Source organism: Myodes glareolus, chromosome 1 (genome assembly GCF_982192425.1).
Source record: "Myodes glareolus chromosome 1, mMyoGla1.1, whole genome shotgun sequence".
Classification (NCBI taxonomy): Eukaryota; Metazoa; Chordata; class Mammalia; order Rodentia; family Cricetidae; genus Myodes; species Myodes glareolus.
Genome location: NC_142026.1, coordinates 59,486,835 through 59,514,306, shown reverse-complemented (window position 1 = coordinate 59,514,306; position 27,472 = coordinate 59,486,835). Strand labels below are relative to the sequence as shown.

The 27,472-nt window shown below is 43.4% G+C and overlaps 1 protein-coding gene and 1 pseudogene across 3 annotated transcripts in view; both read left to right on the top strand.

Annotated features, from left to right (window-relative positions):
- The window catches only part of LOC125404700 (cytochrome P450 2B2-like), a 52,477-nt gene extending 42,002 nt beyond the window's left edge, over nt 1-10,475 (top strand). For both annotated transcript variants that reach the window (XM_087907564.1, XM_087907560.1), the window contains exon 9: nt 9,903-10,475. In XM_087907564.1, coding sequence (XP_087763690.1) covers nt 9,903-10,084 — 182 coding nt within the window. In that variant the 3' untranslated portion in view covers nt 10,085-10,475. The remainder of the gene's footprint in view (nt 1-9,902) is intronic.
- A 6,004-nt stretch (nt 10,476-16,479) lies between these two features.
- On the top strand, nt 16,480-26,671 carry LOC125404995 (cytochrome P450 2B1-like; annotated as a pseudogene). Its single transcript, XR_015738810.1, has 8 exons — nt 16,480-16,654; nt 16,804-16,953; nt 19,250-19,410; nt 20,094-20,270; nt 20,721-20,862; nt 22,668-22,855; nt 23,023-23,164; nt 26,490-26,671. The product of XR_015738810.1 is annotated as a cytochrome P450 2B1-like (transcript).
- Nucleotides 26,672-27,472: the final 801 nt, after the last annotated feature.

Sequence of the window (27,472 nt, the reverse complement as noted above, 5' to 3'; positions counted from 1 at the left end):
TGAATTGTTACTGTGTTACTGATCTTAGTCATTCTGATAGGTAAAGATAGACTCTCAAAGTCATTTTGATTTACATTTCTCTGATGGTTAAGGGTATTTAACATTAAGTGTCTTTTAGTCATTTGAGTTTAAGCTATTGAGAATTCTATTTATATCTATACCCCATTTTTAATTGGGTTTTCATTTTTTAAATCTATTTTCTTGAGTTCAATATATAATTTGGATATTAGTCCTGTACTGGATGTGAAGTTGCTAAAAAAAAAATCTTTCCCATTCTGTAGGCTGCCACTTTGTCCAAATGATGGTGTCCTTTGCCTTGCCAAAGCTTTTCAGTTTCATGAGATCCCATTTTTGAATTGTTGACCTTAGTGTCTGTGCTACTGGTGCTCTGTTCAGGAAGTTGGCATCTGTGCCAATGAGGTCAAGGCTGCTCCCCACTTTCTCTTCTGTTAGCTTCAGTGTATCTGGGTTTATTTATTTATTTAGTTTTTTTTTTATTTTTCAAGACAGGGTTTTCTGTGAAACAGTCTTGGCTGTGCTGGAACTCACTTTGTAGACCAGTCTGGCCTTGAACTCATAGAGATCCACCTGCCTCTGCCTCCTGAGTGCTGGTATTAAAGGCATGTGCCACCACTGCCCATCAGTGTGTATCTGGTTTTATGTTGAGGATTTTGATCCATTTCGAGTTGAGTTTTGTGCAGGGTAGTAAGGATCTATTTGCATCCTTCTACATTCAGCTATCCAATTTGACTAGCACCATTTGTTGAGGCTGCTGTCTGTTTTCTCCAGTTTTTTCTTGCTTCTTTATTGAAGTTCACTTCGGTCCCCCTCCTCCCTCTCCAAGCCCAGCTTCTGAGCAAGGCCACCAAAGGGTGGCTCCTCCCTCTGAGATGCTCAAAACCAACCCTACAGGATATTTAAGACCTGGACCCTAACCTGCCATGAGATTTCTCTCCTGCTTTCTTTCCCCAAGAATCACCAGGGAGTTAATTTGTTTTGCTTATTAAACTTGGCCTTATTAATTTGGCTTGATTAGGTTACTGTGTCAGCAAAGAGACCTAATATCGGGGTATGGAAACCTTTCACATAGGTATGTGAATTATGTCTGAGTCTTCGATTTGATTCCATTGATCAACATGTCTTTTTATGACAGTATCATACTGTTTTATTTCTACAACTCTGTAGTACAACTTGAAATATGAAATGGTGAGACCTCCAGCAATTCTTTTATTCTTCAGGATTATGTTAGCTATCCTGTGTTGTTGTTGTTGTGTATGTGTGTGTTTCTCCATGAAGCTGAGAACTGCCTTTCAAGATCTATGACAAATTCCCTTGGAATTTTAATGAGGACAGGATTGTATCTGTAGATTTTATTTGGAAGGATGGTTGTTTTTACTATGCTAATCCTACTGATTCATCAGCATAGGACATCCAGTTATGCCAACACCATTTGTTAAGCATGCTTTCTTTATTCCATTGTATAATTTTAGCTCCTTTGTCGAAAATCATGTGTTCATAGGTTTGTGGAATAATATCCAGGTCTTCGATTAGATTCCATTGGTCAACATCTCTGTTTTTATGCCCAATACCAAGCTGTTTTTATTACTGTAGCTCTGTAATAGAGTTTGAAGTCAGGGATGGTAATGCCTCCTGAAGTACTTTTATTCTATAGGATTGTTTTGGCTATCCTGGGTTTTTAGTTTTTCCACATAAAGTTGATTATTGTTCTCTCAAGGTCTGTGAAGAATTTTGTTGGGATTTTGATGGGGATTGCACTGAATCTATAGATTGCCTTTGGTAGAATTGCCATTTTTACTATGTTGATCCTACCAACCCAAGAGCATGGGAAATCTTTCCATTTTCTTGTATACTCTTCAATTTCTTTCTTCAAAGCCTTAAAGTTCTTGTCAAATAGATCTTTCACTTCCTTGGTTAGTGTTACTCCAAGACACTTTATGCTATTTGTGGCTATTATGAAAGGTGATGTTTTTCTGATTTTCCTCTCAACTTCTTTATCCTTTGTGTATAAGAGAGCTACTGATTTTTTTGAGTTGATCTTGTATCCTGCCACATCACTGAAGGTATTTATCAGCTGTAGCATTTCTCTGGTAGAGTTTTTTGGGTCACTTATATACACTATCATATCATCTGAAAATAACAAAAGTTTGACTTCCTCCTTTCCATCTTGAATCCCCTTGATCTCCTTATGTTGTCTTATTGCTATTGCTTGAAATTCAAACCCTAGATTGAAGAGATATATATAGAGAGGACAGCCTTGTCTTGTTCCTGGTTTTAGTGGAATGGCTTTGAGTTTCTCTTCATTTAATTTGATGTTAGCTGTTGGCTTGCTGTATATTGTTTTTATTATATTTAGATATAATCCTTGTATCCCTAATCTTTCCAAGACCTTTATCATAAAAGGGTGTTGAATTTTGTCAAATGCTTTTTTGGAATCTAATGAAATGATCATATGGTTTTTTCTTTCAGTTTATTTATATGATGGATTTACATTGATAGATTTCATATGTTGAAACAGCCCTGCATCTCTGGGATGAAGCCTACTTGATCATAATGGATTATTGTTTTGATGTGTTCTTGGATTTGGTTTGCCAGTATTTTATTGAGAATTTTTGCATCAATGTTCATGAGTGAGATTGGTCTTTACTTCTCTTTCTTGGTTGAGTCTTTGTGTGGTTTTGGTATCAGGGTAGCTTCATAAAAAGAGTTTGGCAATGACTCTTCTGTTTCTATTATGTGGAACACATTAAGGAGTATAGATATTACCTCTTCTTGGAAGTTCTGGTAGAATTTTGCACTAAAAACATCTGGCCCTTGGCTTTTTTTTTTGTTGGGAGGTTTTTGATGACAGCTTCTATTTCCTTGCAACTTATAGGTCTATTTAAATTGTTCATCTGGTCTTGATTTAATTTTAGTATATGGTATTTATCTAAAAAAATGTTCATTTCTTTTAAAATTTCCAATTTTGTGACATGCAGGCTTTTGTAGTAAGACCTAATGATTCTCTGAATTCCTCAGTGTCCGTTGTTATGTCCCCCTTTTCATTTCTGATCTTGTTATTTTGAGTGTTCTCTCTCTGCCTTTTGAGTAGTTTGGATAGGGGTTTGTCAATCTTGTTGAATTACTCAAAGAACCAGCTCTTTGTTTCATTGATTCTTTGTATGGTTTTCTGTGTTTCTATTTTGTTGAGTTCAACCCTCAGTTTGATTATTTCCAATCTTCTACTCCACCTCGGTGAGTTTGTTTCTTTTTTTTCTAGAGCTTTCAGGTATGCTGTTAAGTCTCTAATGTGAGCTTTCTCCATTTTCTTTATGTGGGCAACTAGTGCTATGAACTTTCCTCTTAGCACTGCTTTCATAGTGTCCCATAGGTGTGTGTATGTTGTGTCTTCAATTTTGTTGAATTCAAGGAAGACTTTAATTTCTTTCTTTATTTCTTCCTTGATCCTGGTGTGGTTCAGTAGTTGACCGTTCAGTTTCTATGAGTTTGTTGGCTTTCTGGGTGTGGTATTGTTGTTAAATTCTCAGTTTACTCCATGTTGATCCAATAAGACACAGGTGGTTACTCCATTTTTTTTTTTGTATCTGTGGATGTTTGTTTTGTTACCGAGTATGTGATCAATTTTCGAGAAGGTTCCATGTGGTGCTGAGAAGAAGGTATATTCTTTCCTGTTTGGTTGGAAAGTTCTATAGATGTCTGTTAAGTCCATTTGATTAATTACATCTGTTAGTTCTCTTATTTCTCTGTTAAGTGTTTGTCTGATTGACCTGTCCATTGTTGAGAGAGGAGTGTTGAAATCTCCTACTATTAGTGTGTTCCATTTGATGTGTGATTTGAGTTCTAGTAATGTTTCTTTTACATAATTGGGTGCTTTTATATTAGGGGCATAGATATTCAGGATTGAGACTTCATCCTGGTGAATTGTTCCTGTTATGAGTATAAAGTGTCCTTCTCCATCTCTTCTGATTGATTTTAGTTTGAAATCAATTTTGTTAGATATTAGGATAGACACACTTGCTTTCTTCTTATGTCTGTTTGATTGGAAAACCTTTTCCCAACCTTTTACTCTGAGGTAGTGTCTGTCTTTTAGATTGAGGTGTGTTTCTTGTAAACAGCAGAATGTTGGATCCTGTTTTTATATCAATTCTCCTAACCTGCGCCTTTTTATAGGTGATTGAGTCCATTGATATTAAGTGATATTAATGACCAGTGGTTGTTAACTCCAGTTATTTTTTGGTGGTATTGTTTGTGTATTTCCCTTCTTTGAGTTGTGTTGGTGGAGGGTTATCAGATATCTGTGCTATTGTGGGTGTTGTTGACTTCCTTGTGTTGTGGTTTTCCTTTTAGTACTTTCTGTAAGGCTGGGTTTGTGGATATGTATTGTTTAAATTTGTTTTTGTCATGGAATATCTTGTTTTCCCCATCGATGGTGAAAAAAAGCTTTGTTGGGTATAGTAATCTGGGCTTGCATCCATGGTCTCTTAGTGTCTGCAGCACATCTATCCAAGACCTTCTGGTTTTCATGGTTTCCATTGAGAAGTCAGGTGCGATTCTGATAGGTTTACCTTTAAATGTTACTTGACCTTTTTCCTTTGCAGCTCTTAATATTCTTTCTTTATTCTGTATGTTTTGTGTTTTGATTATTATATGGTGAGGGGATTTTTTTTTGATCCAGTCTATTTGGTGTTCTGTAAGCTTCTTGTACCTTCATAGGAATATCCTTCTTTAGGCTGGGAAAGTTTTATTCTATACTTTTGCTGAGTTTATTTTCTGTGTCTTTGAGCTGGAGTTCTTTTCCCTCTTCTACTCCTATTATTCTTAGGTTTGGTCTTTTCATGGTGTCCCAGATTTCCTGGATGTCTTGTGTTAAGAATTTTTTGGATTTGATATTTTCTTTGATCAATGAGTCTATTTCTTCTACAGTATCTTCAGAATCTGAGATTCTTTCTTCTATCTCTTGTATTCTATTGGTTATACTTGTGTCTGTAGTTTCTGTTATTTTACCCAGATTTTCCATATCCAGCCATCCCTCGGTTTGTGTTTTCTTTATTGCCTCCATTTCAGTCTTCAAGTCTTGAACTGTTTCCTTTACCAGGTTGATTCTTTTTCTTGATTTTCTTGGGTATCTTTGAGGGATTTATTAATTTCTTCTAACTTTTTGCTTGTCTTCTCTTCTATTTCTTTAAGGGAGTTTTTCACTTCCTGTTTAAGGGTCTCCTTCATTTTTTTTTTTTATTTTTGAGACAGGGTTTCTCTGTAGTTTTTGGTGCCTGTCCTGGAACTAGCTCTTGTAGACCAGGCTGGCCTCGAACTCACAGAGATCCGCCTGCCTTTGCCTCCCAAGTGCTGGGATTAAAGGCGTGCACCACCACCGCCCAGCCTGGTCTCCTTCATTTTTATACGGTTACATTTAAAGTTGTTTTTTTACTTCTCTGGGTTAGGATGTTCAAGTCTTCCTGTTGCGTGTTCGATGGATTCTGGTGTTATCATGTTGCATTTCAGGATGTTGGAGGAATTCTTGCATTGGTGCCTACCCATCTCTTCCTTCAAACGAGGTCAAAAGAGTCATGGTGTCTTGGTCCAATCTTTGCTGTGGCTGACTGTGTACTTGGGAGTTTTTCTTGTTCTGCCCTCTCTTAGGTCCCCTCAGCACTGAAGCAGTCTGTGTTGCAGGGTTCCAAGGACCTCACAGGCTAAAAAGGCACCCTTGGGGGCAGGGTGGGTTGGGGAAAAGCTCAGCAGCAGGGATACTCCCAGCTGGCTGGCAAGAAAAGCTAGGGAGTTGTGGAGGGGCCTCTAGGTTCTGGCCCATTGGTAAAGCCCCAGAGAGTGGGGGCGTCCAGCTATCTAGGCTTGTGGGTGCTTACTCACCTCTGAAATCATCTCAGCACTGAAGCAAGCTGTGTTGCAGGGTTCCGAGGACCTCAAAGACGAAAAGGCGGGCTTGGGAGCAGGGTGGGGATGGGGTAAAGAAAGCCCAGCAGCAGGAACACACCCCCTGGATGGCCAGAAAAGCTTAGGGAATTGGGGGGGGGGCTGGATTCTATCTCCTTGGGAAGGTCCCAGAGAGTGGCGCTTCTGGCTGTTGGGCCCTGTGGCCACTGACTCACCTCTTCAGTCCCCTCAACACTGGAACAGGGTCTCTTGCAGGGTTCCAAGGACCTCACAGGTGAAAAGGTGGGCTTGGGGGCAGGGTGGGATGGGTAAAGAAAGCCCAGCAGCAGGAACACACCCCACTGGATGGTCAGAAACGCTTAGGGAATTGGGGGAGCCTGGATTCTGTCCCCCTGGGAGGTTAGGGAGACATTTACATGTGAGCATGAGGGGGATGGAGTATGTCCTGACACACTTGTCTGTTGGCATTAAATACTCTTTGACGTTTTAAATTGTAAGAGACATCAAAATTAGTAGAATGTATTTGAGCCAAGAATCCACTCATAATGGATAATCTCCTGAACCAGACAAAGTTCAGTTACAGCACCCAGCAGTGTTAGCACATGGTGTCTGTAGACCAGAGGGAGCTGGGCATGAACACACAACTTGATGGGTGCCAGCTCTGCTTTGACCTTACTTGGTTATGCTGTTGTAGTTGGCAGATTGGGGTAGGTTAACTGCTGTGTTTTATGATTTTTTTTAAATGCTGCAAGATCCCTGGTGGCAGTTGGCAGCAGAAATGCTGTAGGTCCCAAATGGTGGTAGCAGGCCATGTGGCGGCAAACAGCGGGCCCTGGGAGCAGCCAGTCCCAGGCAGAGATGGCTGCTGGTCCCCAGGCAGGGAGACACATGGTGGGCAGGCAGGAAACAGAGACATGGATAGACATGACATGCAGAGTGAGGTTGAATATTTATTCAGGGGGTTATGGAGGGGGAAGAAAGAAAGGGGCAGAGAGAGAAAGAGAGAGAGAGAGACCGAGAAAAGGGGAAGCAGAGAAGTGGGGAGAGGGGCAGAAGAGAAGCTGCCCCTCCAAGAGGAAGATGAAAAAAGAGAGTGAGCTCGGGCTGGAAGCTGAAGATCAGCCTGTCTCAGCAGATGGGGGAGGGAGTGGGCGTGGCTTGTCCCTTAAAGAGACAGAACAACCATTACACTGTGAGTGACTGAGATTTGTTCTTCACTGGAAGAATATTACCTCAAGTTAGTGTGTGGTTCAAATGTCATTTGTGTTTGTTTAGTTTGTTACATACAGAAGCTGCCTCCAGCCAAATTTAATTCAGTTGAATGGACTCTATGGGATGTAAACATGGAATCTTTGTGCTCAGGTTTCTTATCTTTTGGAGAAAGAGAGGTTCTAGAGACAATTCCTTACCCTCTAGTTGTCCCCTCCACCCTCATGCAAGGGATGGAGCCCAGGGCTGTGTATGTTACTATGGTTAGCAAGTTCTCTTCCAAAGAGCCCACATTCTAGAGATGTTCTCCTGCTGAGCATGTCTGTCCTCATCTCCTCACAGAGGGATTTAAGGCAAGTGTTCTCCTGCTGAGCCATGTCTCAACTAAGAATTGTCTAGTCTTGAGTTCCAAGTGACTTCAGTCACCCTGGCCTCCTGAATTGTCCATATAATAGTCCCAAGTCTAGAAAGGCAGGAATGTAGAGAAGAGGGACAAAGACAAATAAACAATAGAGAGGTAAGGACATCAAGACAGATTCCAATAAAGAGAGGCACACAGAGACACAAGGAAGCTGCAATAGGAGGAGATGTGTGGTAAGAATCAGAACGTGGGCAGGAGAGAGAAGAAGGGTGAGGAACCGGAGGGGAGAAAGGAATAAAACAGGAAGAGAGGAAGAGGAGGGAAAAGGAAGTGAGAGAAAGACACAACTAGAAATAAACAGAGGAACATGAGGGAAAGCTCAGAAGGAACATATGACAAGGAGTCCTTAGACAGAATGGGGAGGGGCTAAGAGGTATCCAGGGAATTTATAAAAACATGAGTGGGTGGAATAGATCAAAGGACACATAGCAGTGATAGGCATGGGTTCATGTAGGCTGACACTGGCAGAGAGAAGAGCGGGGGAGAGAGGGAGAGAGAACATGCCAAAATATGTTACAGCTAAAGAGACATGAACAGTGTTTAAATCGCCAGCTCCAGGCATGGGGCCTTTGAGTTGAAAGTGAGATAGGTCATTAAAAGCTGCTCTGGACAAATCTGGATCACAGAACCAGTTCTAGGAGAACCAGAGAGCTACTCCGTGAATTTCCAAACTCATGTCACCTGAACTCTGGAAAGGAGGTGCCTCAAGTGACAGGGTGCTTCCCCTCAATACTCCTACACAGGCACAGTTTCCCAAATGGAGGACACTGGGGTTGCTGGGAATCCATCCTCCACCTGGAGGCCTGAGGCAGCCAGTTGCAGAGTAAGAATCAGTGAGGCGCAGAGCAGGTGGTGGAGCCTTCGCCTAGGCTCTCAGGCTCCCATTGCTTTGTGCTGCTCCATGCCCAAGGAGACAAACCAACAAGAGCTCCTTACACCCCCGAGAATCTGGTGGGTGCCATGGAGTCCTCGTCATGTGCTCCTGCCCGTTCTCAATTGTATGAACAATTAATTGTGTTTGGGAATTTGTTGACGTTCTTTGATTTCAAACTGTAGAAGCATAGGGGCAGAGAGAAAGAGAGAAAGGGGGTGCGCACAAGTGACAGAGGGAACAGAGAAATGGGACAGACAGAGAGCTCTTGGTATGCAGTCCATAATCTTCCTGCCCTGGTCTCCCAAGTGCTGCACTTGCAGGCATGTGCCTCCATGCCTGGCTCATCTAGAGCCCTTGATATCATCCAGTTGTTAATCTAGGAGTCTTTGTAAACAGCACCTTCACTCTCAGGGCAGCCAATGAGATAGGGACCAATCCCCTCACATGAGAAAGGAGGGAACACTAAAGATGTTGTATTATAGATGTGTAGACATAAACAGTTCATTCCTACTCTAAGTAGGTCCTTACGTTTCTGGATAAAGGACTCTGGCAACCTCACAAAATTTGTCAGAAGTGACCATGAGACACCCACCAACAAACTGCACACATGTTACAATTTATTTATTCATTGTGTACATGGATGTATGTGTATACATATGTGCTATAGTGTGTGTGTGTGTGTGTGTGTGTTTATTGATAAACCCAGATTTGCGAAGGCCCCGAAAAATCAACAAGGAAACTGAGTCCCGTATGTAAAAGCAAAGAGCCTTTATTTTATACAAGTTTGCAAACTTGTATAAAGTCTCTTTGTGTGTCCAATTTATTGGAATAACAGGAGAGCCCCGAGTTTAGTTAGAGTTGGGTTTTTATAGTAGTAAAGGTGGGGGTGAGGGGTTTCTAAGGTTCAGGACTCCTGATTGGCTGACATTTGTCTAGGGGTGTCCTGGTGAATGTATGCTGGCAGGTGTTCCTATCTAATATGGTTGGAACGTAAGGAATTTCCTGGGTGGTGCCTGGGTAATCTCAGTTTGTAGTCCTTCCTGCAACTAGGTATTGCCTCAGGGTAAACTTCTGAGACTCAGGCCTCTATTAAATTTATCCTGGCTGGGTCCTATACTGGCAGCTGAATGGCTGGAAGTTAAGAACTTCCTTTGGGTGGTCTGTTCCTATTAAGTTTATCATGACTGAGTACTATATTTGTGTCAGAGGACAGCTTGTGGGAGTTTGTTCTCTCCTTCTAGTATGTGGGTCCTAGGGATTGAACTCAAGTACTCAGGACTGACGGCAGGTGGCAATCTCACTGGCCCTTGCACTAATTCTTTAAGGTTTTGGGAATCTCTTACCATTTTCACTTGAGTTACGTGGGAGTGTCAAACTCATTCTTCTCCATTGCAATGGGCAGAGTTGTCTGGGTTTAGGTTCAGAAATAGTCTGAAGGTTGTATACTGACCAGGGGCTGACATGGCTCATTCTCTGTGCCCACAGGAAAGCGCATTTGTCTTGGCGAAGGCATTGCCCGCAACGAATTGTTCCTTTTCTTCACCACCATCCTCCAGAACTTTTCTGTGTCCAGTCCAGTGGCTCCTAAGGACATTGACCTCAGTCCCAAGGAGAGTGGCTTCGGCAAAGTGCCCCCAACATACCAGATCTGCTTCTTGGCCCGCTGACTGGGCTAAGATGATCTGGTGTCCCCACTCCTGTTGAGAATGGCCCCATCTTTCTTCCTCTGTGAGACCTGCTGCAAACCAGGCTGTAGGTCACTGCTCAAACCCTTCCATCTTACTGCAACTTCTGCAAAGCTCCGAGGTGTGTCCTTCTGCTCTGAGAATGGCACTGGAGAAATCAATAGCTTTTCTTGATGTGTGAACAGAGAGACTTCTGGAGGCCACATCTCATGCTGAGTCAGTCCCCTATAGCTCCTAACAGCCACAGTTCCCATGTATTAGCTTCCAGTGCTCTATGATATACACCAATGGACTCTGTATGTGGTCTGAATTCTATGTCTATGGGTTTGCCTAATATGTATGGTTCATGTAAACAGAGTCTCATAGTGTGTGATCTTTGGTGTCTGGCGTCTTTTTTACTTCACACAGTATTATCTAGGTTCCTGTGCTTTGCAGGCCACAGTCAAACACCTTCACATGCTTTTATCCTTTCTTAGCATCCTCTCTATAGGCAGAGGCCTCCTCAGATGATACACCCTGAGCTATGTGATTCTGAACACTGATCTCAGGTTCCCTTATGTTTCTTACAAGAATCACACCAATGACTTCATTAGCCAAGGTTCTGTAAAAGAACAGCACCGACAGAATTAAATTAATCATTGTCTGCATATCTGCCTATCTATCTGTCTGTCTGTCTGCCTGTCTATCTATCTATCTATCTATCTATCTATCTATCTATCTATCTATCTATCTATCTATCTAATCTCTATCTATCATCTATCTATCTATCTATCTATCTATCTATCTATCTATCTATCTATCTATCTATCTAAGGGATGTATTAGACTGGCTTACAATCAGTGGCAGGTTAGTGCAACAATGACTGTTCCATAATGGAAAGGCTGAGAATTTGGTAGCTGTCCATGCAAGAGTCCATAAGCCTCAGCTGTCCCACATGCTGCTGCGGTCCTGGAAACTGCCTGTTGAGCTGATGGTTTTCAGTCTCTGTTGAAATCTAGAAGAATTTGGATTTCATGCCAGCAACAGCAAAGGTTAGATGAACTCAAGTAAGGGCAGCCAGGCAAAATCATTACCTTCTGGCCCTGGATCCAGTTCAAGTCAGCCTCTCTGTCTTTGCCTCTGTGTCTTCAATCTCTAGATAGAGGTAAGATGTTGTATGAGAGTAGAATAGCTTCAGTCTCTCTGTCTATATCTGTTTCTGTGTCTGTCTCTCTGTCCCTCTCTCTGTTCTTTCTCTGCTACTGCCATGTGATCAATAATAACTCGTCATAACAAAAATGCGTCCCAAACTACTAAAGAATTTCAGGCAAGGAACAAAATGGTGAGTTTTATCACATGGCAACCTTACTCCTGCTACTGATTTTCTGCATTAGTTGCTTTGTCTATCACTGTAGCTAAATATCTGCTCAGAAGCAAGTGTGAAGGATTTGTATGGAGTCAGTTTCAAGACAGGAAGGTGAGGCAGCTGAACCCCTAGGTTTGCTGTGTGAGCATGTGGCAGGTGAGAAGGGGAGAGAAGAGGGTGTGAAGGAAAGGTTCCCTCAAGTAACTTCCTACCAAGTCTGAGAACATCCTAAAATACTATTGGTAGAGATCAAGCATTCAAACACATGGAGTCGTGGGAGATCCTTCACATTCTAACCACAACACTTTTTGACTGGATTGACATCATTGTCATAGGAACGGGTCCTCTATGGAGTGTCCAGTTTCCTTTTCAGCATTCCCAGTCTTAGGTGCACTTGCTTGCCCCTGGCATGTTATAATGCAGCAGCAAATGCCTCACCAGACACCAGTGTGTTGTTCTGGGAAATAACTGCTTCCAGAAGCACAAATGTAAAATGTCTCCTAATTATAGTTTTCTGCTCTGCTCCCTGGTACTCTGCCTCAGTAGGAAAACAGAGTTAGACAGTCTCAGCACCCTGAAGCTCTGAGTCTACAGGGGATAGAGACACCGTTAGAGAGAGGTGGGTCAGGGGGAAGACCAGAGAGCTTCAGGTGCTGTGAGACAGCCAGGAGGAGGAAGTGATCACCAGTCACAGGGATCAGAGACCCAGAGGCTCCAACTGCTCCTCGGTCAGGCTGGAGCCTCTCTCTCCACCTGACTGCTGAGCCTCACACCTCCTGTATCTCCCTACTTCTCCATTTTCTTCCTTCCTTGGTTGTCACAGGCAAGAGAGTGACATGGGGACTCTGGAGAAATCACATCAGCACTGGGGTTGGGCTATGTATGTACAAACACACGGAGAGTCACACAGTAACACGCGACTGTACTCTTGTCACTCAAGTCACAAAGAACACACAGAGTACCTCCCCAATGCCAGTATGTACTTTAATGCCAATATTCAGGAGCAGAGGCCAGAGGTTCTCTGAGTTGGAGGCCAGCCTGGTCTACAGAGTGTGTTACAGGACAGCCATGGCTACACAGAGAAACCCTGTCTTGAAAACAAATCAATAAAGGCACATTATCACCACACACACACACACACACACACACACACACACACACACGCACACACACACACACCTCTTGAGGAACACAGAAAAGCACACACATGCACATTGACATAAGAAATATCCCTTCACATATGCAGCACACAACAGGTTCACATCTTAGTAAATAAACAGACAAAACTGATCTGATAAGGACACACTCAGTCCCGGAAATCAAAATGAATTATTCCCAATGTTCTTTATGTCCTATGTATCTGTTTCATCATCCTTGCCAACATCTATGGAATAAGTCTCCAGCAGCCCAGACAGGAAGTGTGTGTGCTCAAACTACTGGAGAGTGATGGGACAGAAGGCAGGAACAGTTGGAGTTGCTCAACTGGGTGGAGATCCAGGTCCAGCATAAAAGTCCTGCTGGAGTGTGCAGTGAAGTGGACGGTGCTTAGGCCAGAACCATGGAGCCCAGTGTCCTGCTTCTCCTCACTCTCCTCATGGGCTTCTTGCTACTCCTGATTAGAGGCCACACAAAGTCTCGTGGATATCTCCCTCCAGGACCCCGTCCCCTGCCCCTCTTGGGGAATCTCCTGCAGATGGACAGAGGAGGCCTTCTCAACTCCTTCATGCAGGTGAGACACGCACAGGGCCTGTTCCCTATGGGATTAGCCCCATGTTTGCTCCTGGAGATCACTCAGTGGGAGAAGCAAGAGACTTCTTCCAGGCAGGTGGGAAGGTTGCTGAGTGAAAGGTGAGATGCTGATTGGTGATGGATGGTGCTCAGATCGACAGGTGTGTCCTTGCTATGTTGGAATCGTGTGGGGCACTGTGCTTGGAGTGTGAAAGGAGTTGAGGTGTGTGCCAAGTGTTTACAATTTTCCTATCTGGTGCTTCTTTGTTCCAGAAGAAAAAGGATAATATAAGAGGCATCAACAGATAAGGTTAGCTTCTGCCAGCACAAGGGATTAGCCTGCTGTGTTCAGGGACAAAGGGGAGGAGTGGCAAGTCAGGAGGTGGGGTAGGCAGGGAAAGCTTAACAGTCATAAACACACAAACCATCTTAGGAGCTGATCCTGGTGCTGTCTTAACTAGTCTTCATTAGTGAGATTTTATGTTCAATTACCACTTGTTTATTGATAATCAGTTCACATCCTTGGCTCCAGTTCCCGCAGAGAGAGCTGATAGTGTGGCAACAATCCCAATTTCCTGCTACTCTTTAATAACAGACTGCCCATATGGATCAAAAGTGTATTCATTTATTTTTATTTAACTTTTGAGACAAGGTCCCCCTATTTTCTGCAGGTTTATTTCAAACTCATGATCCTCCTTCAATTTTCAAATATCTTTGATCTGATCTGTGGATGATTAGGACATTGATGCATAAGATTTGCTGTCCCCCAGCACAGAAAAAGGAATAGGTCAACATCAAACATGTGCAGAACTTTTTCTTATCATTTTCCCCTAGACAACACTGGAAACTGACCGTTTTCATAGCCTTTCATTTCGATTAGCTGCAGTGCAATCTAGAGAGAGTAAAGGTTACAAGAGGACGAGGGAGGGTTGTTTGCAAACACCTCACCATGCTCCTCAAGGGCTCTCAGCACTGGAAGGTTGTCATGTTCCTGGGACAAATTCCCTGTAGATGCCCTGATGGTTGCATTGCCAGACATTTTCCCAACTGTTCATACTGCAGTCATGACTCACATTCAGGACCACTACTAGGTGACTATCACTTTCCTTTCCTTGTAACCCAGTGGATGGGTCAGGGCCATTTGCTCTGAATGTTGTCAGGAAGCAAGACCACAGGAAGCAAGATTTTTGATTGATATTCCAGGTACAGACAGCCAAATTGTATGGTACAAGCAAGGTTCTGTGGTTATATCTATATCTGTATCCATATCTGTTGTAGGAGTCCATTTGTTTGTTTCCCAGTGACCTGGCAATTCAGACCTGAAATAATCACACAGAAACCATATTATGTGCAATACTGTTTAGCCAATAACTTAAGCATATTTCTGGCTACCTCATATCCTAAACTAACCCATCTTCATTAATCTGTGTATTGCCATGTGGCTGTGGCTTGCTTACCAGGTAAAATTCAAGCATCTGTCTCCAGCAGGGTTACATGGCTTCTCCTTGACTCTGCCTTCTTTCACCCAGCATTCAGTTTAGTTTTCCCCACCTAGCTCTGCTCTCCCCTATCACAGGTCAAGCCAGTTTTTGTTGGAGGGAGGCTGCTTGTTGGTTCCTGGCTGCCCGAATAGCTCAGACCCGAAATAATCACACATAAACTGTATTAATTAAATCACTGCTTGGCCCATTAGCTCTAGCTTTTTATTGGATAACTCTTACATTAATTTAACCCATTTCTATTAATCTGTGTATCACCACATGGCAGTGGCTTACCCGGTAATGTTCCCAGCATCTGTCTCAGGTGAATAATCCATGGCTTCTCTCTGACTCTGCCCTTCTTTCTCCCAGCATGCAGTCTAGCTTTCCCTGCCTAGTTCTGTTCTTCCCTTCCATGGGCTCAATGTAGTTCTTTATTCATTAGCCAATAAAAGCATCATGTAGACAGAAGGACCTCCCACATCATTTCCCCTTTTCTGTTTAAACAAAAAGAAAGGCTTTAACTTTAACATAGTAAAATTACATCTAACAAAACAGTTATCAAGGAAGAATTACAGTTACAATATTTATATCTATCTTTTATAATAACTAAGAAAAACTATATAAATTCTTCAGCTCCATCAAAGACTCCAGAGTGATATAATATCATCTAAGTAAACAGGAAGTGCTTTGTAAGCAACTTCCAAAACTCTAGAATTGATAGAGACATCTCGCTACCTGGACAGTCATCCAAAGTTCTTCTGTATCATTGGGACATCCACCTTTGGCCTTCAGGCCCATAGTATCCAGCAGACATTTCCATGAAGCAGGAAATTTCAATGACAGTTCTGCCTATATTGGCAGTTTGTCAGTTACTTTCTTCTGTGCCCCGCAGAATGTCTGGCAGACTCTTTCATGAAGCAGGAACCCTAAAGAATCATCTCACCTTTAAGCAAATTCGGCAGTAATTTCTCCGTGGGTCCTGCATGTCCAGTTTATCAAGCAGTCTAGGCAAGAGCAGTTTCTTGCCAAATGGTCAACCAACTCCATAAGGAGCCTCTTTGATGCCCATCTTTCTCTTGAAGTAGATTGGTACTACCAGGAGCAGATGTGTCTCATTGTCATGAAAAATCCTAAGTTTTTAAAACATTTTAAATGCCATATTTTGAAGGTCTCTGAAAGAATTGAAGAATACCTATCTAACTGAAATATATCTCTATATATCTAGAAAATCTAACTAACATGACTACAAGCTTGACTATTATAGATGATTATCTACTAACCTGTATTTCTTAATTATATAGTACGTTTTAAAATGAGCTATACAATCACAATATCTTAATCAAGAGCAGAAATATACATAAAACAAAATTGACCTTAAGTTTGTATCAATAAACAAAGATCCATGCCAATGCAAATCTCTATAGCAAGTTTTCTTTATTCATTAATGGTAATCACAGCATACAGACAGAAATCCCACATCACATATCTATATCTAGATCCATACCTATTTATTTTCTTTTGAGGCCCACACTGGCCTCTAACTAGATAAATACCCAAACATGACTACTAATTTCCTGGCCTCTACCTCCCCAAGGTTAGGATTAAAGTCATGTGTTTAGAGCCCCACCCCAACTCTATTGTACTGCTATCCTGAGTAGAATATCCAACCAATCAGTGCAGACCTTGCTTACCTGATGAATTAACTCTTCAATTCGTAGGTCCCCAGAAGGGAAGGGTGGTAGGAGGCGTTCCTATTTACCAATCTGTGTGTGTTTCACAGTGTAACAACATCTGCATTGACTAACCACAATCCTGGTGCGATTATGCTTGGCAGCTTCGAAAAAAAATATGGTGATGTGTTCACAGTGCACCTGGGACCGAGGCCCGTGGTCATGCTGTGTGGGACAGAGGCCATAAGGGAGGCTCTGGTGGACCAAGCAGAGGCTTTCTCTGGCCGGGGGACAATTGCTGTGGTTCAGCCAATCTTCAAGGACTATGGTGGGAGTCTCAAAGTCTGGGATGAGATGGAATGGTGAATGGGCACAGAGAGAGGAGAATCTGATAGAAGGAAGGGCAAGGGGTGGGAAAGGACAAAGGTCTCTATGAACTTCCTCTATAACTCACTCATCCTTCCCCTACGTTCTTAGGTGTGATCTTTGCCAATGGGGAACGCTGGAAGGCCCTGCGGTGATTTTCTCTGGCCACCATGAAGGACTTAGGGATGGGGAAGCAGAGTGTGGAGGTGCGGATTCAGGAGGAGGCCCGATGTCTGGTGGAGGAGCTGAGGAAATCCCAGGGTGAGTCCTGGAGAATGAGCAGAAAGGAAGATGGTGACACAGGGACCTGAGTGCAGAGTCTAAGAAAGAGAAAGAGACACAAAGGTAGAGAGACAGACAGACAGACAGTCAAGACAGACAAACGTAGAGAAAGAACATTACATACAGAGGAGAGATGGTGTGTGTGTGTGTGTGTGTGTGTTTGAATAGTAGCTATGGACAAAGGTGTGGATAGAGAAATACAGAGACAAAAAATAAATGTGAGTTTCAGATTGTGCATAAATAAACTCAGAGACATAGATTGGCCACAGTGATCTCTTTGGTTTAGAAAAATTAATTCGTGGATTAATTTTCTGTGTCAGTTGGGTATGGTGGTGCACACTGGTCCCCTCAGAACTCAGAAGGCAAAAAATGGTGGCCATCAATTCAATGACAGTCCTGTCACATTGTGAGGTCCTGTCTCAAGACAGTGGTGTGTGTGTGTGTGTGTGTGTATAGGTAAGTTGTAGAGTGTTTCAATATCACATACAGTGAGTATATCATACGTGTTTGCAATCCCAGCACTCAGGAGGTGGAGCCAAGATGGTGAGATTTTCAAGGTCATCTATTGCATACAGAGGTCAAGGCTATGTTGGCTTAACCTTTGTCTCACCATCATCCCAATAATCTTAATTCAACTGTTCTTAGTCTTCATATTGCTCTGACCCTTTAATGCAGTTCCTCATGATGTGGTGACCCCCAACCATAAAATTATTTTTATTGCTACTTCATAACTGTAGTTTTGCTACTGTTATAAATTGTAATGTAAATATTTGTGTTGTCTGGTGGTCTTATGAGACCCCTATGTCATTTGAACCTCAAGGGGGTCATGACCCACAGGTTAAGAACTGGTAATCTTAGTCAAAGATAAATGCGGACCCTAGGTAAATGAAAGGGAATGGAGCAGGAGGACCTGCAGACATGGTCTAAGCAGGGAACTGTGTTTTCTTCTTTGTGAGTGCACGCTGGTGAGCAGAGTGAACACAAAGGCTCACGGAAGTTTGACTTTGGTAGAACTCAGAGGACCCCTGGGTACTTTAAGGTTTGTTATATCAAGGGCACATTGATGACATGAGTGTTGTTTGCTCCTCTATTTCTTTACACGGGGTATTTGTTCATCTCTTATTGACCTTTCTCAGGAGATCTGAGAGGTCAGTGTGGATGAGGGGGAGGGAAGAAAAGTGCAGAGAAGAATAATGGGAGAAAGAAGTGAGACATGGAGAGACCCAGAGGAAGAGAAGTGAGTCTCAAGGCTGAGAGTGAAGCCCTTGAGCCCCAGGGAAGGATCCACACAGGATCAGAGACCACAGACAAGCCAGTCCCAGGGTGAAGGGCAAAAGTGGCCCAATAATGTTGGACTGACAACAGTTCTCCAACCACCAGGGTCCATGAGTGAGCCTGGCACACAAAGGCAGCAGACAGCTGGTGCTGATGACTTCTGGAACATCACAGAGCTCAGAAGTCAGAGAAGGGATGGAGGAAGACTGGCTGATATGAGAGGAGTGTTCAGAGCTTGTAAATCCACCCAACCATCCCTGAACCCTTCTCTGCACCATTCCTGTCAGGGGGAGTTAACTATCAGCTCAGAGTCAGGATGCTGTCCTGAGAGGAGGTGCAGTGTGGAGACAACTACACACACTCCACGTCTTGGTCTGTCCGTTCTTGTCCCAGCCACGAATCACTGAATTTCTGTCCCGCGCTACCGTCTCGCCTGCAAGAACCATGCAGGACACAGGATTCTTCTGCAGAAATAGCTTTAATCCTCTTGGGAGCTAGAGCATAAGCCACATGGCGGAGACCCAGATAAGATGGAACCCATCCCTTATATAGGAAACAGACCCTGCTTCGGACGTGTCACTCTTGGATTGGTCCGCTGCTCCCAGTCCCAGGTGATGCCTCGGGAGTAGGCGGGGACATAGAAGTGGAAAGATACCAACACGTGTGCGTTCACCTGGTGGTGAAGCCGGATGTCAGCGCCATCTTGATGATGGAGAATGTGGCTGCTGCCTTCTACAAATTTCCTTGGTGAAGGTGCCTCCCCTTCTGTGTATATGAATAGCATCCCAAAATCTGTATAGTACTGAGGGGAGTTAAATAAAAGCATACATGCATCTCTGAGTGAAGGACCCAGACTCATATGTGCATCATATGTGCAAATGTGGTAGCAGCTGTTGGTGTTCATTGAGTGGAAGGGACAACTTTACAGAGATAGGGCCGAAGTCGAATATTCCCATAGTTCTGTATCTCCTGTCTCTTGTCCTGCATCCTCACCCTCCAGGAGCCCCCCTGGACCCCACCTTCCTCTTCCAGTGCATCACAGCCAACATCATCTGCTCCATTGTCTTTGGAGAGCACTTTGACTACAAAGACCGCCAGTTCCTGCACCTGTTGGACCTGATCTATCAGACCTTCTCACTCATCAGTTCATTGTCCAGCCAGGTCAGTGGGCGGGAAGGGAGGAGCATCCAGGGTAGAGGGGAAAAAAGAGGCTGCTCTTTGAGGGAAGAAGGCTGTGTCTAAGGGCTGGAAGAAAGGCAAAGACAACATGTAAAGGAATGAACCTTAGGCTTGGATGGAGGGAGGAAGAGAGGGATGTTTAGTAGGGTGGAAACCTGAATATAGAAATACATAGTCATCCAGACATGAGAAAATGATGACGTCAGTGAGACGACTGTATCTTAGAGGACAGAGGATATCATATTTCATGAGTGAGCACCTGGGTTTATCTCTAGGATATTATGGTGTACAATATGTGAGATTCCAACATTTTGAAAGTGAGTGCTGTGCTATCAGAAATTTGCCATGATCCTTGGCTATACATTGAGTTTAAAGTAAGTTTGGCATAAGTGTGTCCAGAATACAATGCCCATAAATTAAAAAAATAAAGACAAAACAGAAAGGGAGAGAGAGCAGAGGAAAGGACAAGGGAGATACAGAGAATGTAAAATGAAGGTTAGAGACTGATTTGAAGATACAGTTCAAGGCATGCATGTGTATGGTGTACATAAATGAGGTGTGTATATGTGTGTTTGTTCCTTCGTGATATCTGTGGACCTAGGAACACTGCCCACTTCCTGTGACCTGATAGCTCCAGGTGACCTCCAGGACCATCTTTGTTGCAGGTGTTTGAGCTCTTCTCTGGTTTCCTGAAGTACTTTTCTGGTACCCACAGGCATATCTGCAAAAACCTGCAGGAAGTCCTCGACTACATTGGCCACAGTGTGGAGAAACACCAGGCAATCTTGGACCCCAACAACCCAAGAGACTTCATTGATACCTACCTTCTACGCATGGAGAAGGTAAATCCTGCATGAATATGAGAGGGGATGGGTAAGAGTGAGGCTGAGGATGTGAGTGGAGGAAAAGGGGACAGAGGATGGTGAGGAGAGAGAAAAAATGAAGTGGAGGAGATGCAGAAGCATCTGGAAAGAATAGAGAAAGGGTGGGGGAGAAAATGAAGTAGGGAGAAAGAAGGCTTGGGAAGAAACACTGTGCAAAGGACAAAAAGCAGGAAAGACCACAGAGGTTCTAATAAAGAATCTGGAAGACAAACCTTGATAAACTACTAGAAAGCAAAGTAGAAAGAGAATACCGAACAAACAGAGATCAAATGATATTGTCGTGGACTGAGAAATGCCATGTGGTCCAAATAATGGGAGACAAAAGGACAGTTCCCAGGATGTGTGTGCCTCTCCCTGCAAGGCTCCAGGCACCCCTGACCCTCTCTTCTCTCTCTCATCTGGAACCAGGAGAAGTCGAACCAACACACAGAGTTCCATGACCAGAACCTCATGATGTCCATGATGTCTCTCTTCTTTGCTGGCACCGAGACCAGCAGCACCACACTCCGCTATGGCTTCCTGCTCCTGCTCAAATACCCCCATGTTGCAGGTGTGCCACAGACAACCATTTGGGGAATCTTCTAGATCCCTATTGGCTGTGGAGGTTTGTGTGGATGAGAGAGCCATGGGCCTCTTATATCTGGAGCCCTGAAGGCTTTGGCCTATTTCTAAACTAGGGCTGTGCTGTGGGTGGTGCATGAATGAACACTCAGCTGGCCCATTTTCCATTGTTTTCTGCTGTATCTTAAATGTCCATCCATCCATCCATCCATCCATCCATCCATCCATCTGTCCATCCTTCCCTCCTTCTTTCCTTCTGTCTTTGCATTCCTCTGTTTACTTGTCTTTCTCTTCATCCACCTTTTTATCCATTTATTCATTCTATTAATTTTTCCGTCCATCTATTATCCATTCAACCATTTATCCATTTTCCCTACTCTTCACTCTACACAACTATTCACCCACTCATGTAGTCATCTGCCCACTTTTCTATATCCATAGATTATTAATCCTTGGTTCTTTCATCTCTGTTTCACCCAAGGACATATATTTCTTTAATCTATTTGAATTAATTTGCTTGTGAGTTTTATTCTTTGATCATTGATTCATTGGTTCATTCATATACAAATCTCATTCCTTAATCCTTCCAATTGGCCTTTGAAGGACAACCTTCATGTGTCCATCAATTTCTCCATGTATCTATTTAATAACTCACTCATTTATCTGTGATTTATTCATCATTCAACACATCCACCTGTTTATTCCTATATTTACTCATTTATTCATCCACATATTTGCTTGATTTTTGGTTAGTTGTAGTCATTGATTTATTTCTGTATGCACCATTTACTGACTTGTTAATTGGTTGATACAGTGAGTGAGAAGTGGAATGTAGATGTCTAGTTTTGCTTTGCTCATTTCACTCACCCAGCAATCTTTCCTTTATTAACTGACTCATCCATTGCTTGGCTGACTTACACACTCACATTGTAAGAATTTAAAATTGATGTGATGTTGTTGTGAGTTTTCTGCTGCAGCTCATGTGTGGAGGTGGGAGGACAACTTTCTGCAGTTGGGTCTCTCCTGCACATTCACATGAGTTCTGATGTCAAACTCAGACTGTCAGGATGCAAGTCAAGTGCATTTTCTGGCTGATGTATTCCTTGGCCAATGTATTAATATTTAGTATTCAATTATACATAGATTAATTTATTTCCCTTTTATTCCTGAGGTTATAGCCTCAGATTCTTGGTCTGGATTTTTAAATTTATCTCTACTAATGTGCATTGTTGTTTTGTCTGCATGTATGTCTGTGTGAGGGTGTCAGGTGGTTTGAACTTGAGGCAAAGAGGGTGTGAACAGCTATATGGAAATTAAGTCTGGGTCCTCTGCAAGAACAGCCAGTGCTCTTAACCATTAAGCCATCTCTTCAGCTCCGTGTATTTTTAAATATGAATTTCATGCAAAGATGTGTGTGTGTATGTGTGTGTGAGCACGTGCTATGTAGGAATACAGTTTATTACATTTCAAATGGGGAGAATTTTTACTATCTATTCCTCAAGCCCTCAGACTGATAGATGAAAATAGCCCTTACTGTGGGTTTTCCTTTTCTCTCTGTTATGAGCAAAGTTGGAGCTTTGGAGACAGCCTCTAACATAGCTCTAAGCATGGCTGGAGAGACAGATACCTGAGAGAAGTGCAGGTGTGCGTGTCCAAGAGTGCACTGTGTTTCTCTCAACAGAGTCTCCTGCCTCTGCCCTGTTCCTAAGCTAATGGCTCACAGAAAACAGGGTCACTGTGCATTGCCTTTGTGAAGGGGGCAAACATTGTCTGCTGTCTCCCCTTTCTGTGCAGAGAAAGTCCAAAAGGAGATCGATCAGGTGATTGGCTCACACCGCCCACCAACCCTAGAGGACTGCACCAAAATGCCTTACACTGAGGCTGTCATCCATGAGATTCAGAGATTTTCAGATCTCGCCCCGATTGGAGTGCCGCACAAAGTCACCAAAGACACTTTGTTCCGAGGATACCTGCTCCCCAAGGTGAGACCAACTGTGACGCTGCATTTCTATGCCTTGAGTCCCCTGTATTCCCTTTAACAATAGTATCAGCCTGTTTGTGTCTTCCCAGGGTCCCCTAGTTTTTATTGATTGACTGCATATGGGAGCCAGGGTATGCTAATACCATTCCCTCTCACAATGTCTCCTAGAACACTGAAGTGTACCCCATCCTGAGTGCAGCTCTACATGACCCACGGTACTTTGAACAACCAGACACCTTCAATCCCGACCACTTCCTGGATGCCAATGGGGCTCTGAAGAAAAATGATGCTTTTATGCCCTTCTCTATAGGTGAGAGGGATCTGTGCCTCCTTTTCCAGACACTAGAAGGCAGGCTCACCCTCCAGGACACAGTCAGGACTAGGTCTATGTTTACTGAGTCTATTCCAGCTGCTTTGCCTCATCTTATTCACCCTGGCTACAATCCCACTAGGGGCTCTTGATTAAAGGAGCCCTCATCAGGAGGACTTTGGGGGAAATATTTAAAATCCCTAAACCTGAGCAAATGCATTTTCTTAAGAAACAGCAGCACGACCAACCAACATCGTCTATGAACACTGCTTTGAGCTGGGTAGGGACTTGATGGTTGGGGAGGCATTGATTTTAGCTGTGAGCACTGGGGAGATGGGACATGTTTTGACATGCTTGTCTCTGTTGGCAGTAAGTACTCTGGCTTGTTTAATTGTAAGAGAAATCAAAATTACTAGCATTTATTTGAGCCAAGAAACCGTCCATGATGGATAATCTCCTGAACCACAGAAGTTCTCAGTAGTGCAGGTAGGAAGCGAAGCATGGGGAGCTGAGCGTATGAATACAACTTGATTTGTGCCAGCTCCACTTTCCTCCTACCTGGCCATGCTATAATAGTTGGCATCCTGGGATTGGTTTGCTGCTATGTTTGGCTCTGACCCAGTTACTTACTGGCAGAAAGCTACTTGTTGGCACAGTATAATCCAGATTCATTTTGTATTTCACGACTAATGAAAGTTAGGTTACTTTTTGTTATACCTATAGGCAACCTTATTCCAAATTGAATTCATTTTTAACAAGTTCTAGTCATGAAAAACTCCATTTATGTGGATAAATTCCTTATCTTTGGGGAGAAAGGAAAGTCAAAGAAAGGATTCCTTAAAACTTTTCTTTGTCTGCTAATTTTGAACCTAGTGCTTTGCAAATGTTAGGCAGGAGCTCTACTACTGAGCCTTGCCCCCAACCCCAGCTCCTCACTGGGGGATTCTAGGCAGGGGCTCTACCACTGAGCCACACCCCAGCCCCTCACTGGGGGATTCTAGGCAGGGGCTCTACCACTGAGCCACACTCCAGCCCCTCACTGGGGGATTCTAAGCAGGTGTTCTACCACTAAACCATATATCTCTGGCAAAAAGTATCTAGAGTTGAGTGTCCTAGTGACTTTAGTGACCCAGGGCTCAGCTCCACCCTGAAATGTCCAGTTGAATCTTCATTCAGTGTGGGGATGTGTAAAGTGCATTTCTCCATTCCACAGTTGAAAGCTTACAGCACAGCGGGAATGCAGAGGATTACATCTGGAAGCATCTAGGAGATGGAGAGATAATGGAACTGAAGCAGAGATCTTAACATAGAGAGGCACAGTGAGATTGGGACAAGGTGTACTGTTCGTCCTAAGTGTCAACCTGGTAATCTAGAATCTCCCGGGAAGAGGGTTTCAGTTGAGAAATACCTGTCTTATGACGGTCTGTGGGAGGCTTTCTTGACTGTTAATTGTTATTGGAAGATGCAGCCTATTGCGGGAGATTTTATTCCTTGTTTGGGGCCCAGGCCTGTGTAAGAGCTGCAAGGCCTAAGCTGAGCTCCAAGGAAGTAGACAGCATGTTCTTCTTATAGATGTGGGTTGACCAATTGACCAATTGTTTCCAGTTCTTGTTTCTTTGACTCCTCTGGTGTGACAGTCAATAATCTGGACTTGTCACTCAAAGAGAAGCCCTTTCCGTAACTTTGATTTTTTTTTTTTTTTTTTTTTTTTTGGTCAGGGGTCAGGACAAACAGCAGAACTGAAATTGGGACACAAGAAGACCATGCAGGAAGAGACATTTTATGGGAGATGGATAGTGAACTGAGATAATAGAAGAAGGGGAGGGAGAGGTGTCTGAACAGGGGGGAGGGGAGGATGGAAAATGAAGGGAGAGGACCCGAATGAGAAATAGACCGAAGGGACATACAGAGGCAAGTACTGAATGAACAAGTACTGAATGATGAGGGGAGGATGGGAGTGAGAGAGAGACAGGGACAGAGAAGGAGGAGGGGGAGATAAACAATAGAAAATTTAGACACAAATAAGCAGAAAAGGAAAAAAATGAAAGAAAAATAATATCTGGTGGGTGAAGAGATACAAGTTGGCAGCCCTGGCCAGCAAGAAAAAAATATAGCCCAAAAGTGTTAGAGCCAAAGAGACAAGAACGGTGTCCAAATTGCCAGCTCCAGGCATGGGGACTTTGTGTTGAGAGTGAGATAAGTCATTAAAAGCTGCTCTGGAAAAATCTGGGTCACAAAACCAGTTCTAGGAGAACCATCTCAGAGAGATACTCCATAAATTTCCAAACTCATGTCACCTAAATTCTGGAAAGGAGGTGCCCAAAGGAATAAGGTGCTTTCCCTAGACACCCCTACATAGGCAGCTCCCTAACAATTGGAGGGCACAGGGGTTGCTGGGAATCCCTCCTCCACCTGGAGGCCTGAGGCAGCCAGCTGCAGATTAAGAATCACGGAGGTACAGGGAAGGTGGTGGAGCCTCTGCCTGGGCTTTCAGGCTCCCTTGTTCTGTGCTGCTCCATGCCCGACATTACAAACCAACGAGGGCTCCTTACACCCCTGAGAACCTGATGGGTGCCATAGAGCCCTCATCATGTGCCCCTGTCCATTCTCAATTGTATGAGCAACTGTGTTGGGGAGCATGTTGAAGTTCTAGTGCTGAGACCAGAAAGGGGTGGGGGAAAGTAGGGGAGATCCGGAGCGTCTTCCTTTTCCTTCCTCTCCTCTCTCATCCTCCCTTCCTCTTCCTCCTCCTTCCCTTCCTTCTTTTATTGTTGGTTTCTAAGATGCAATCTTGATATACAACTGAGGCAGTTTTGAACTCACGATCCACCTGCATCAACTTTTCACATGCTATGATTACAGCAATGTACCATCATGCCTTGCTCATATAGAATTATTAATATCAGTCAGGTGTCAATTGAAGAGTCAGTACAAATATCTATTTTTGTGCACATAATAGCCTTATGAGCTGGGTACCATTGTCCTCATGAGAGAAGTTAAGAATACTAATGATATCTTGCTATAAATGTATATCCCTCCACCCAAGTATCCATACCCAACTCCGGGTTGGTCCATACTTCCTCTGGGGCAATGGATGTTTTGGAAATCCAACTCTGTCATAAATGAATGTGGGTCATCCACCTAATATTTCATACTTAATTTTTGAGGTGTGGAGGATTTCTTTATAGTCTCTCAGAACTGCAGGTTAAGAGTTAAACTTACATTATTCGTTGTAGTGGATACAGCTGTCTGGGTTTAGGGAAGGGACAGTCTGAAGGTTGTACACTGCCTTGGGGCTCACATGGCTCATTCTCTGTGCCCACAGGAAAGCTCATTTGTCTTGGCGAAGGCATTGCCCGCAACGAATTGTTCCTTTTCTTCACCACCATCCTTCAGAACTTCTCTGTGTCCAGTTCCGTGGCTCCTAAGGACATTGACCTCAGGCCCAAGGAGAGTGGTGTAAGCAAAATACCCCCAAAGTACCAGATTTACTTCCTGCCCCGCTGAACGGACTGAGGAAAGAGAGTCAATGGATTTCAGTGTTTTCAAGAGTCCTCACTTCTGCCTAACTATGCGTCATGTTCTCGTCTGTGAATGGAATTGAGAAAAACAAAACAAAATAGACAGTCAAGTGCATTTCTTGAACAGAGAGGCTTCTGGAGACCACAACTTATTCTGAGTCATTTCTCTCATGCTTTTAACTGCTGCAGTCCCGACTTATCCACACTCTGTGCTCTGTGATCTGTGCTAATGGGCTGTAGATGGTCTCTCCTGAGTCATCTCCATCGTATTCCCATGTGTGTGTTTAGAGGCATGATTCCCTTTACCGATGAGTAACAGAGGTCATACACAGCATCACACTGCAAGTGGTGGGGCACCAAGATCACACCATGACTCCAGAGCAAGCTTTGCTATGGCAACTCCCCTCCCTTATATATTTTTCAATTAAGATGAAATTTGTATAACAAAACTGACTAATTCGTTTAGTTTAATATTTCAAGACAGAGTCTAATGAACTCAGATTGACCTCAAAATCCTATATACGCCAAAAGATGACTTGAACTCTGGACCTGCTTTTCTCCAGTTCCCAAGTGCTGGCATTATAGGCATGTGGACCTACATCCAGATTTAAGACTGACTGTATTTTATCGTCTACATTATATCGTCTTTTAATTTATTCACAATGCTGTACAACTACAGTATCTAATTCCAGGTATTTTGTCACACGTAATCATTCCCCGACTCCAGCCCTGACCTGTTAAGAAATCTCCCAAGGTCCCCCTCCTCATAGCCCCTGCAGAATCTGGT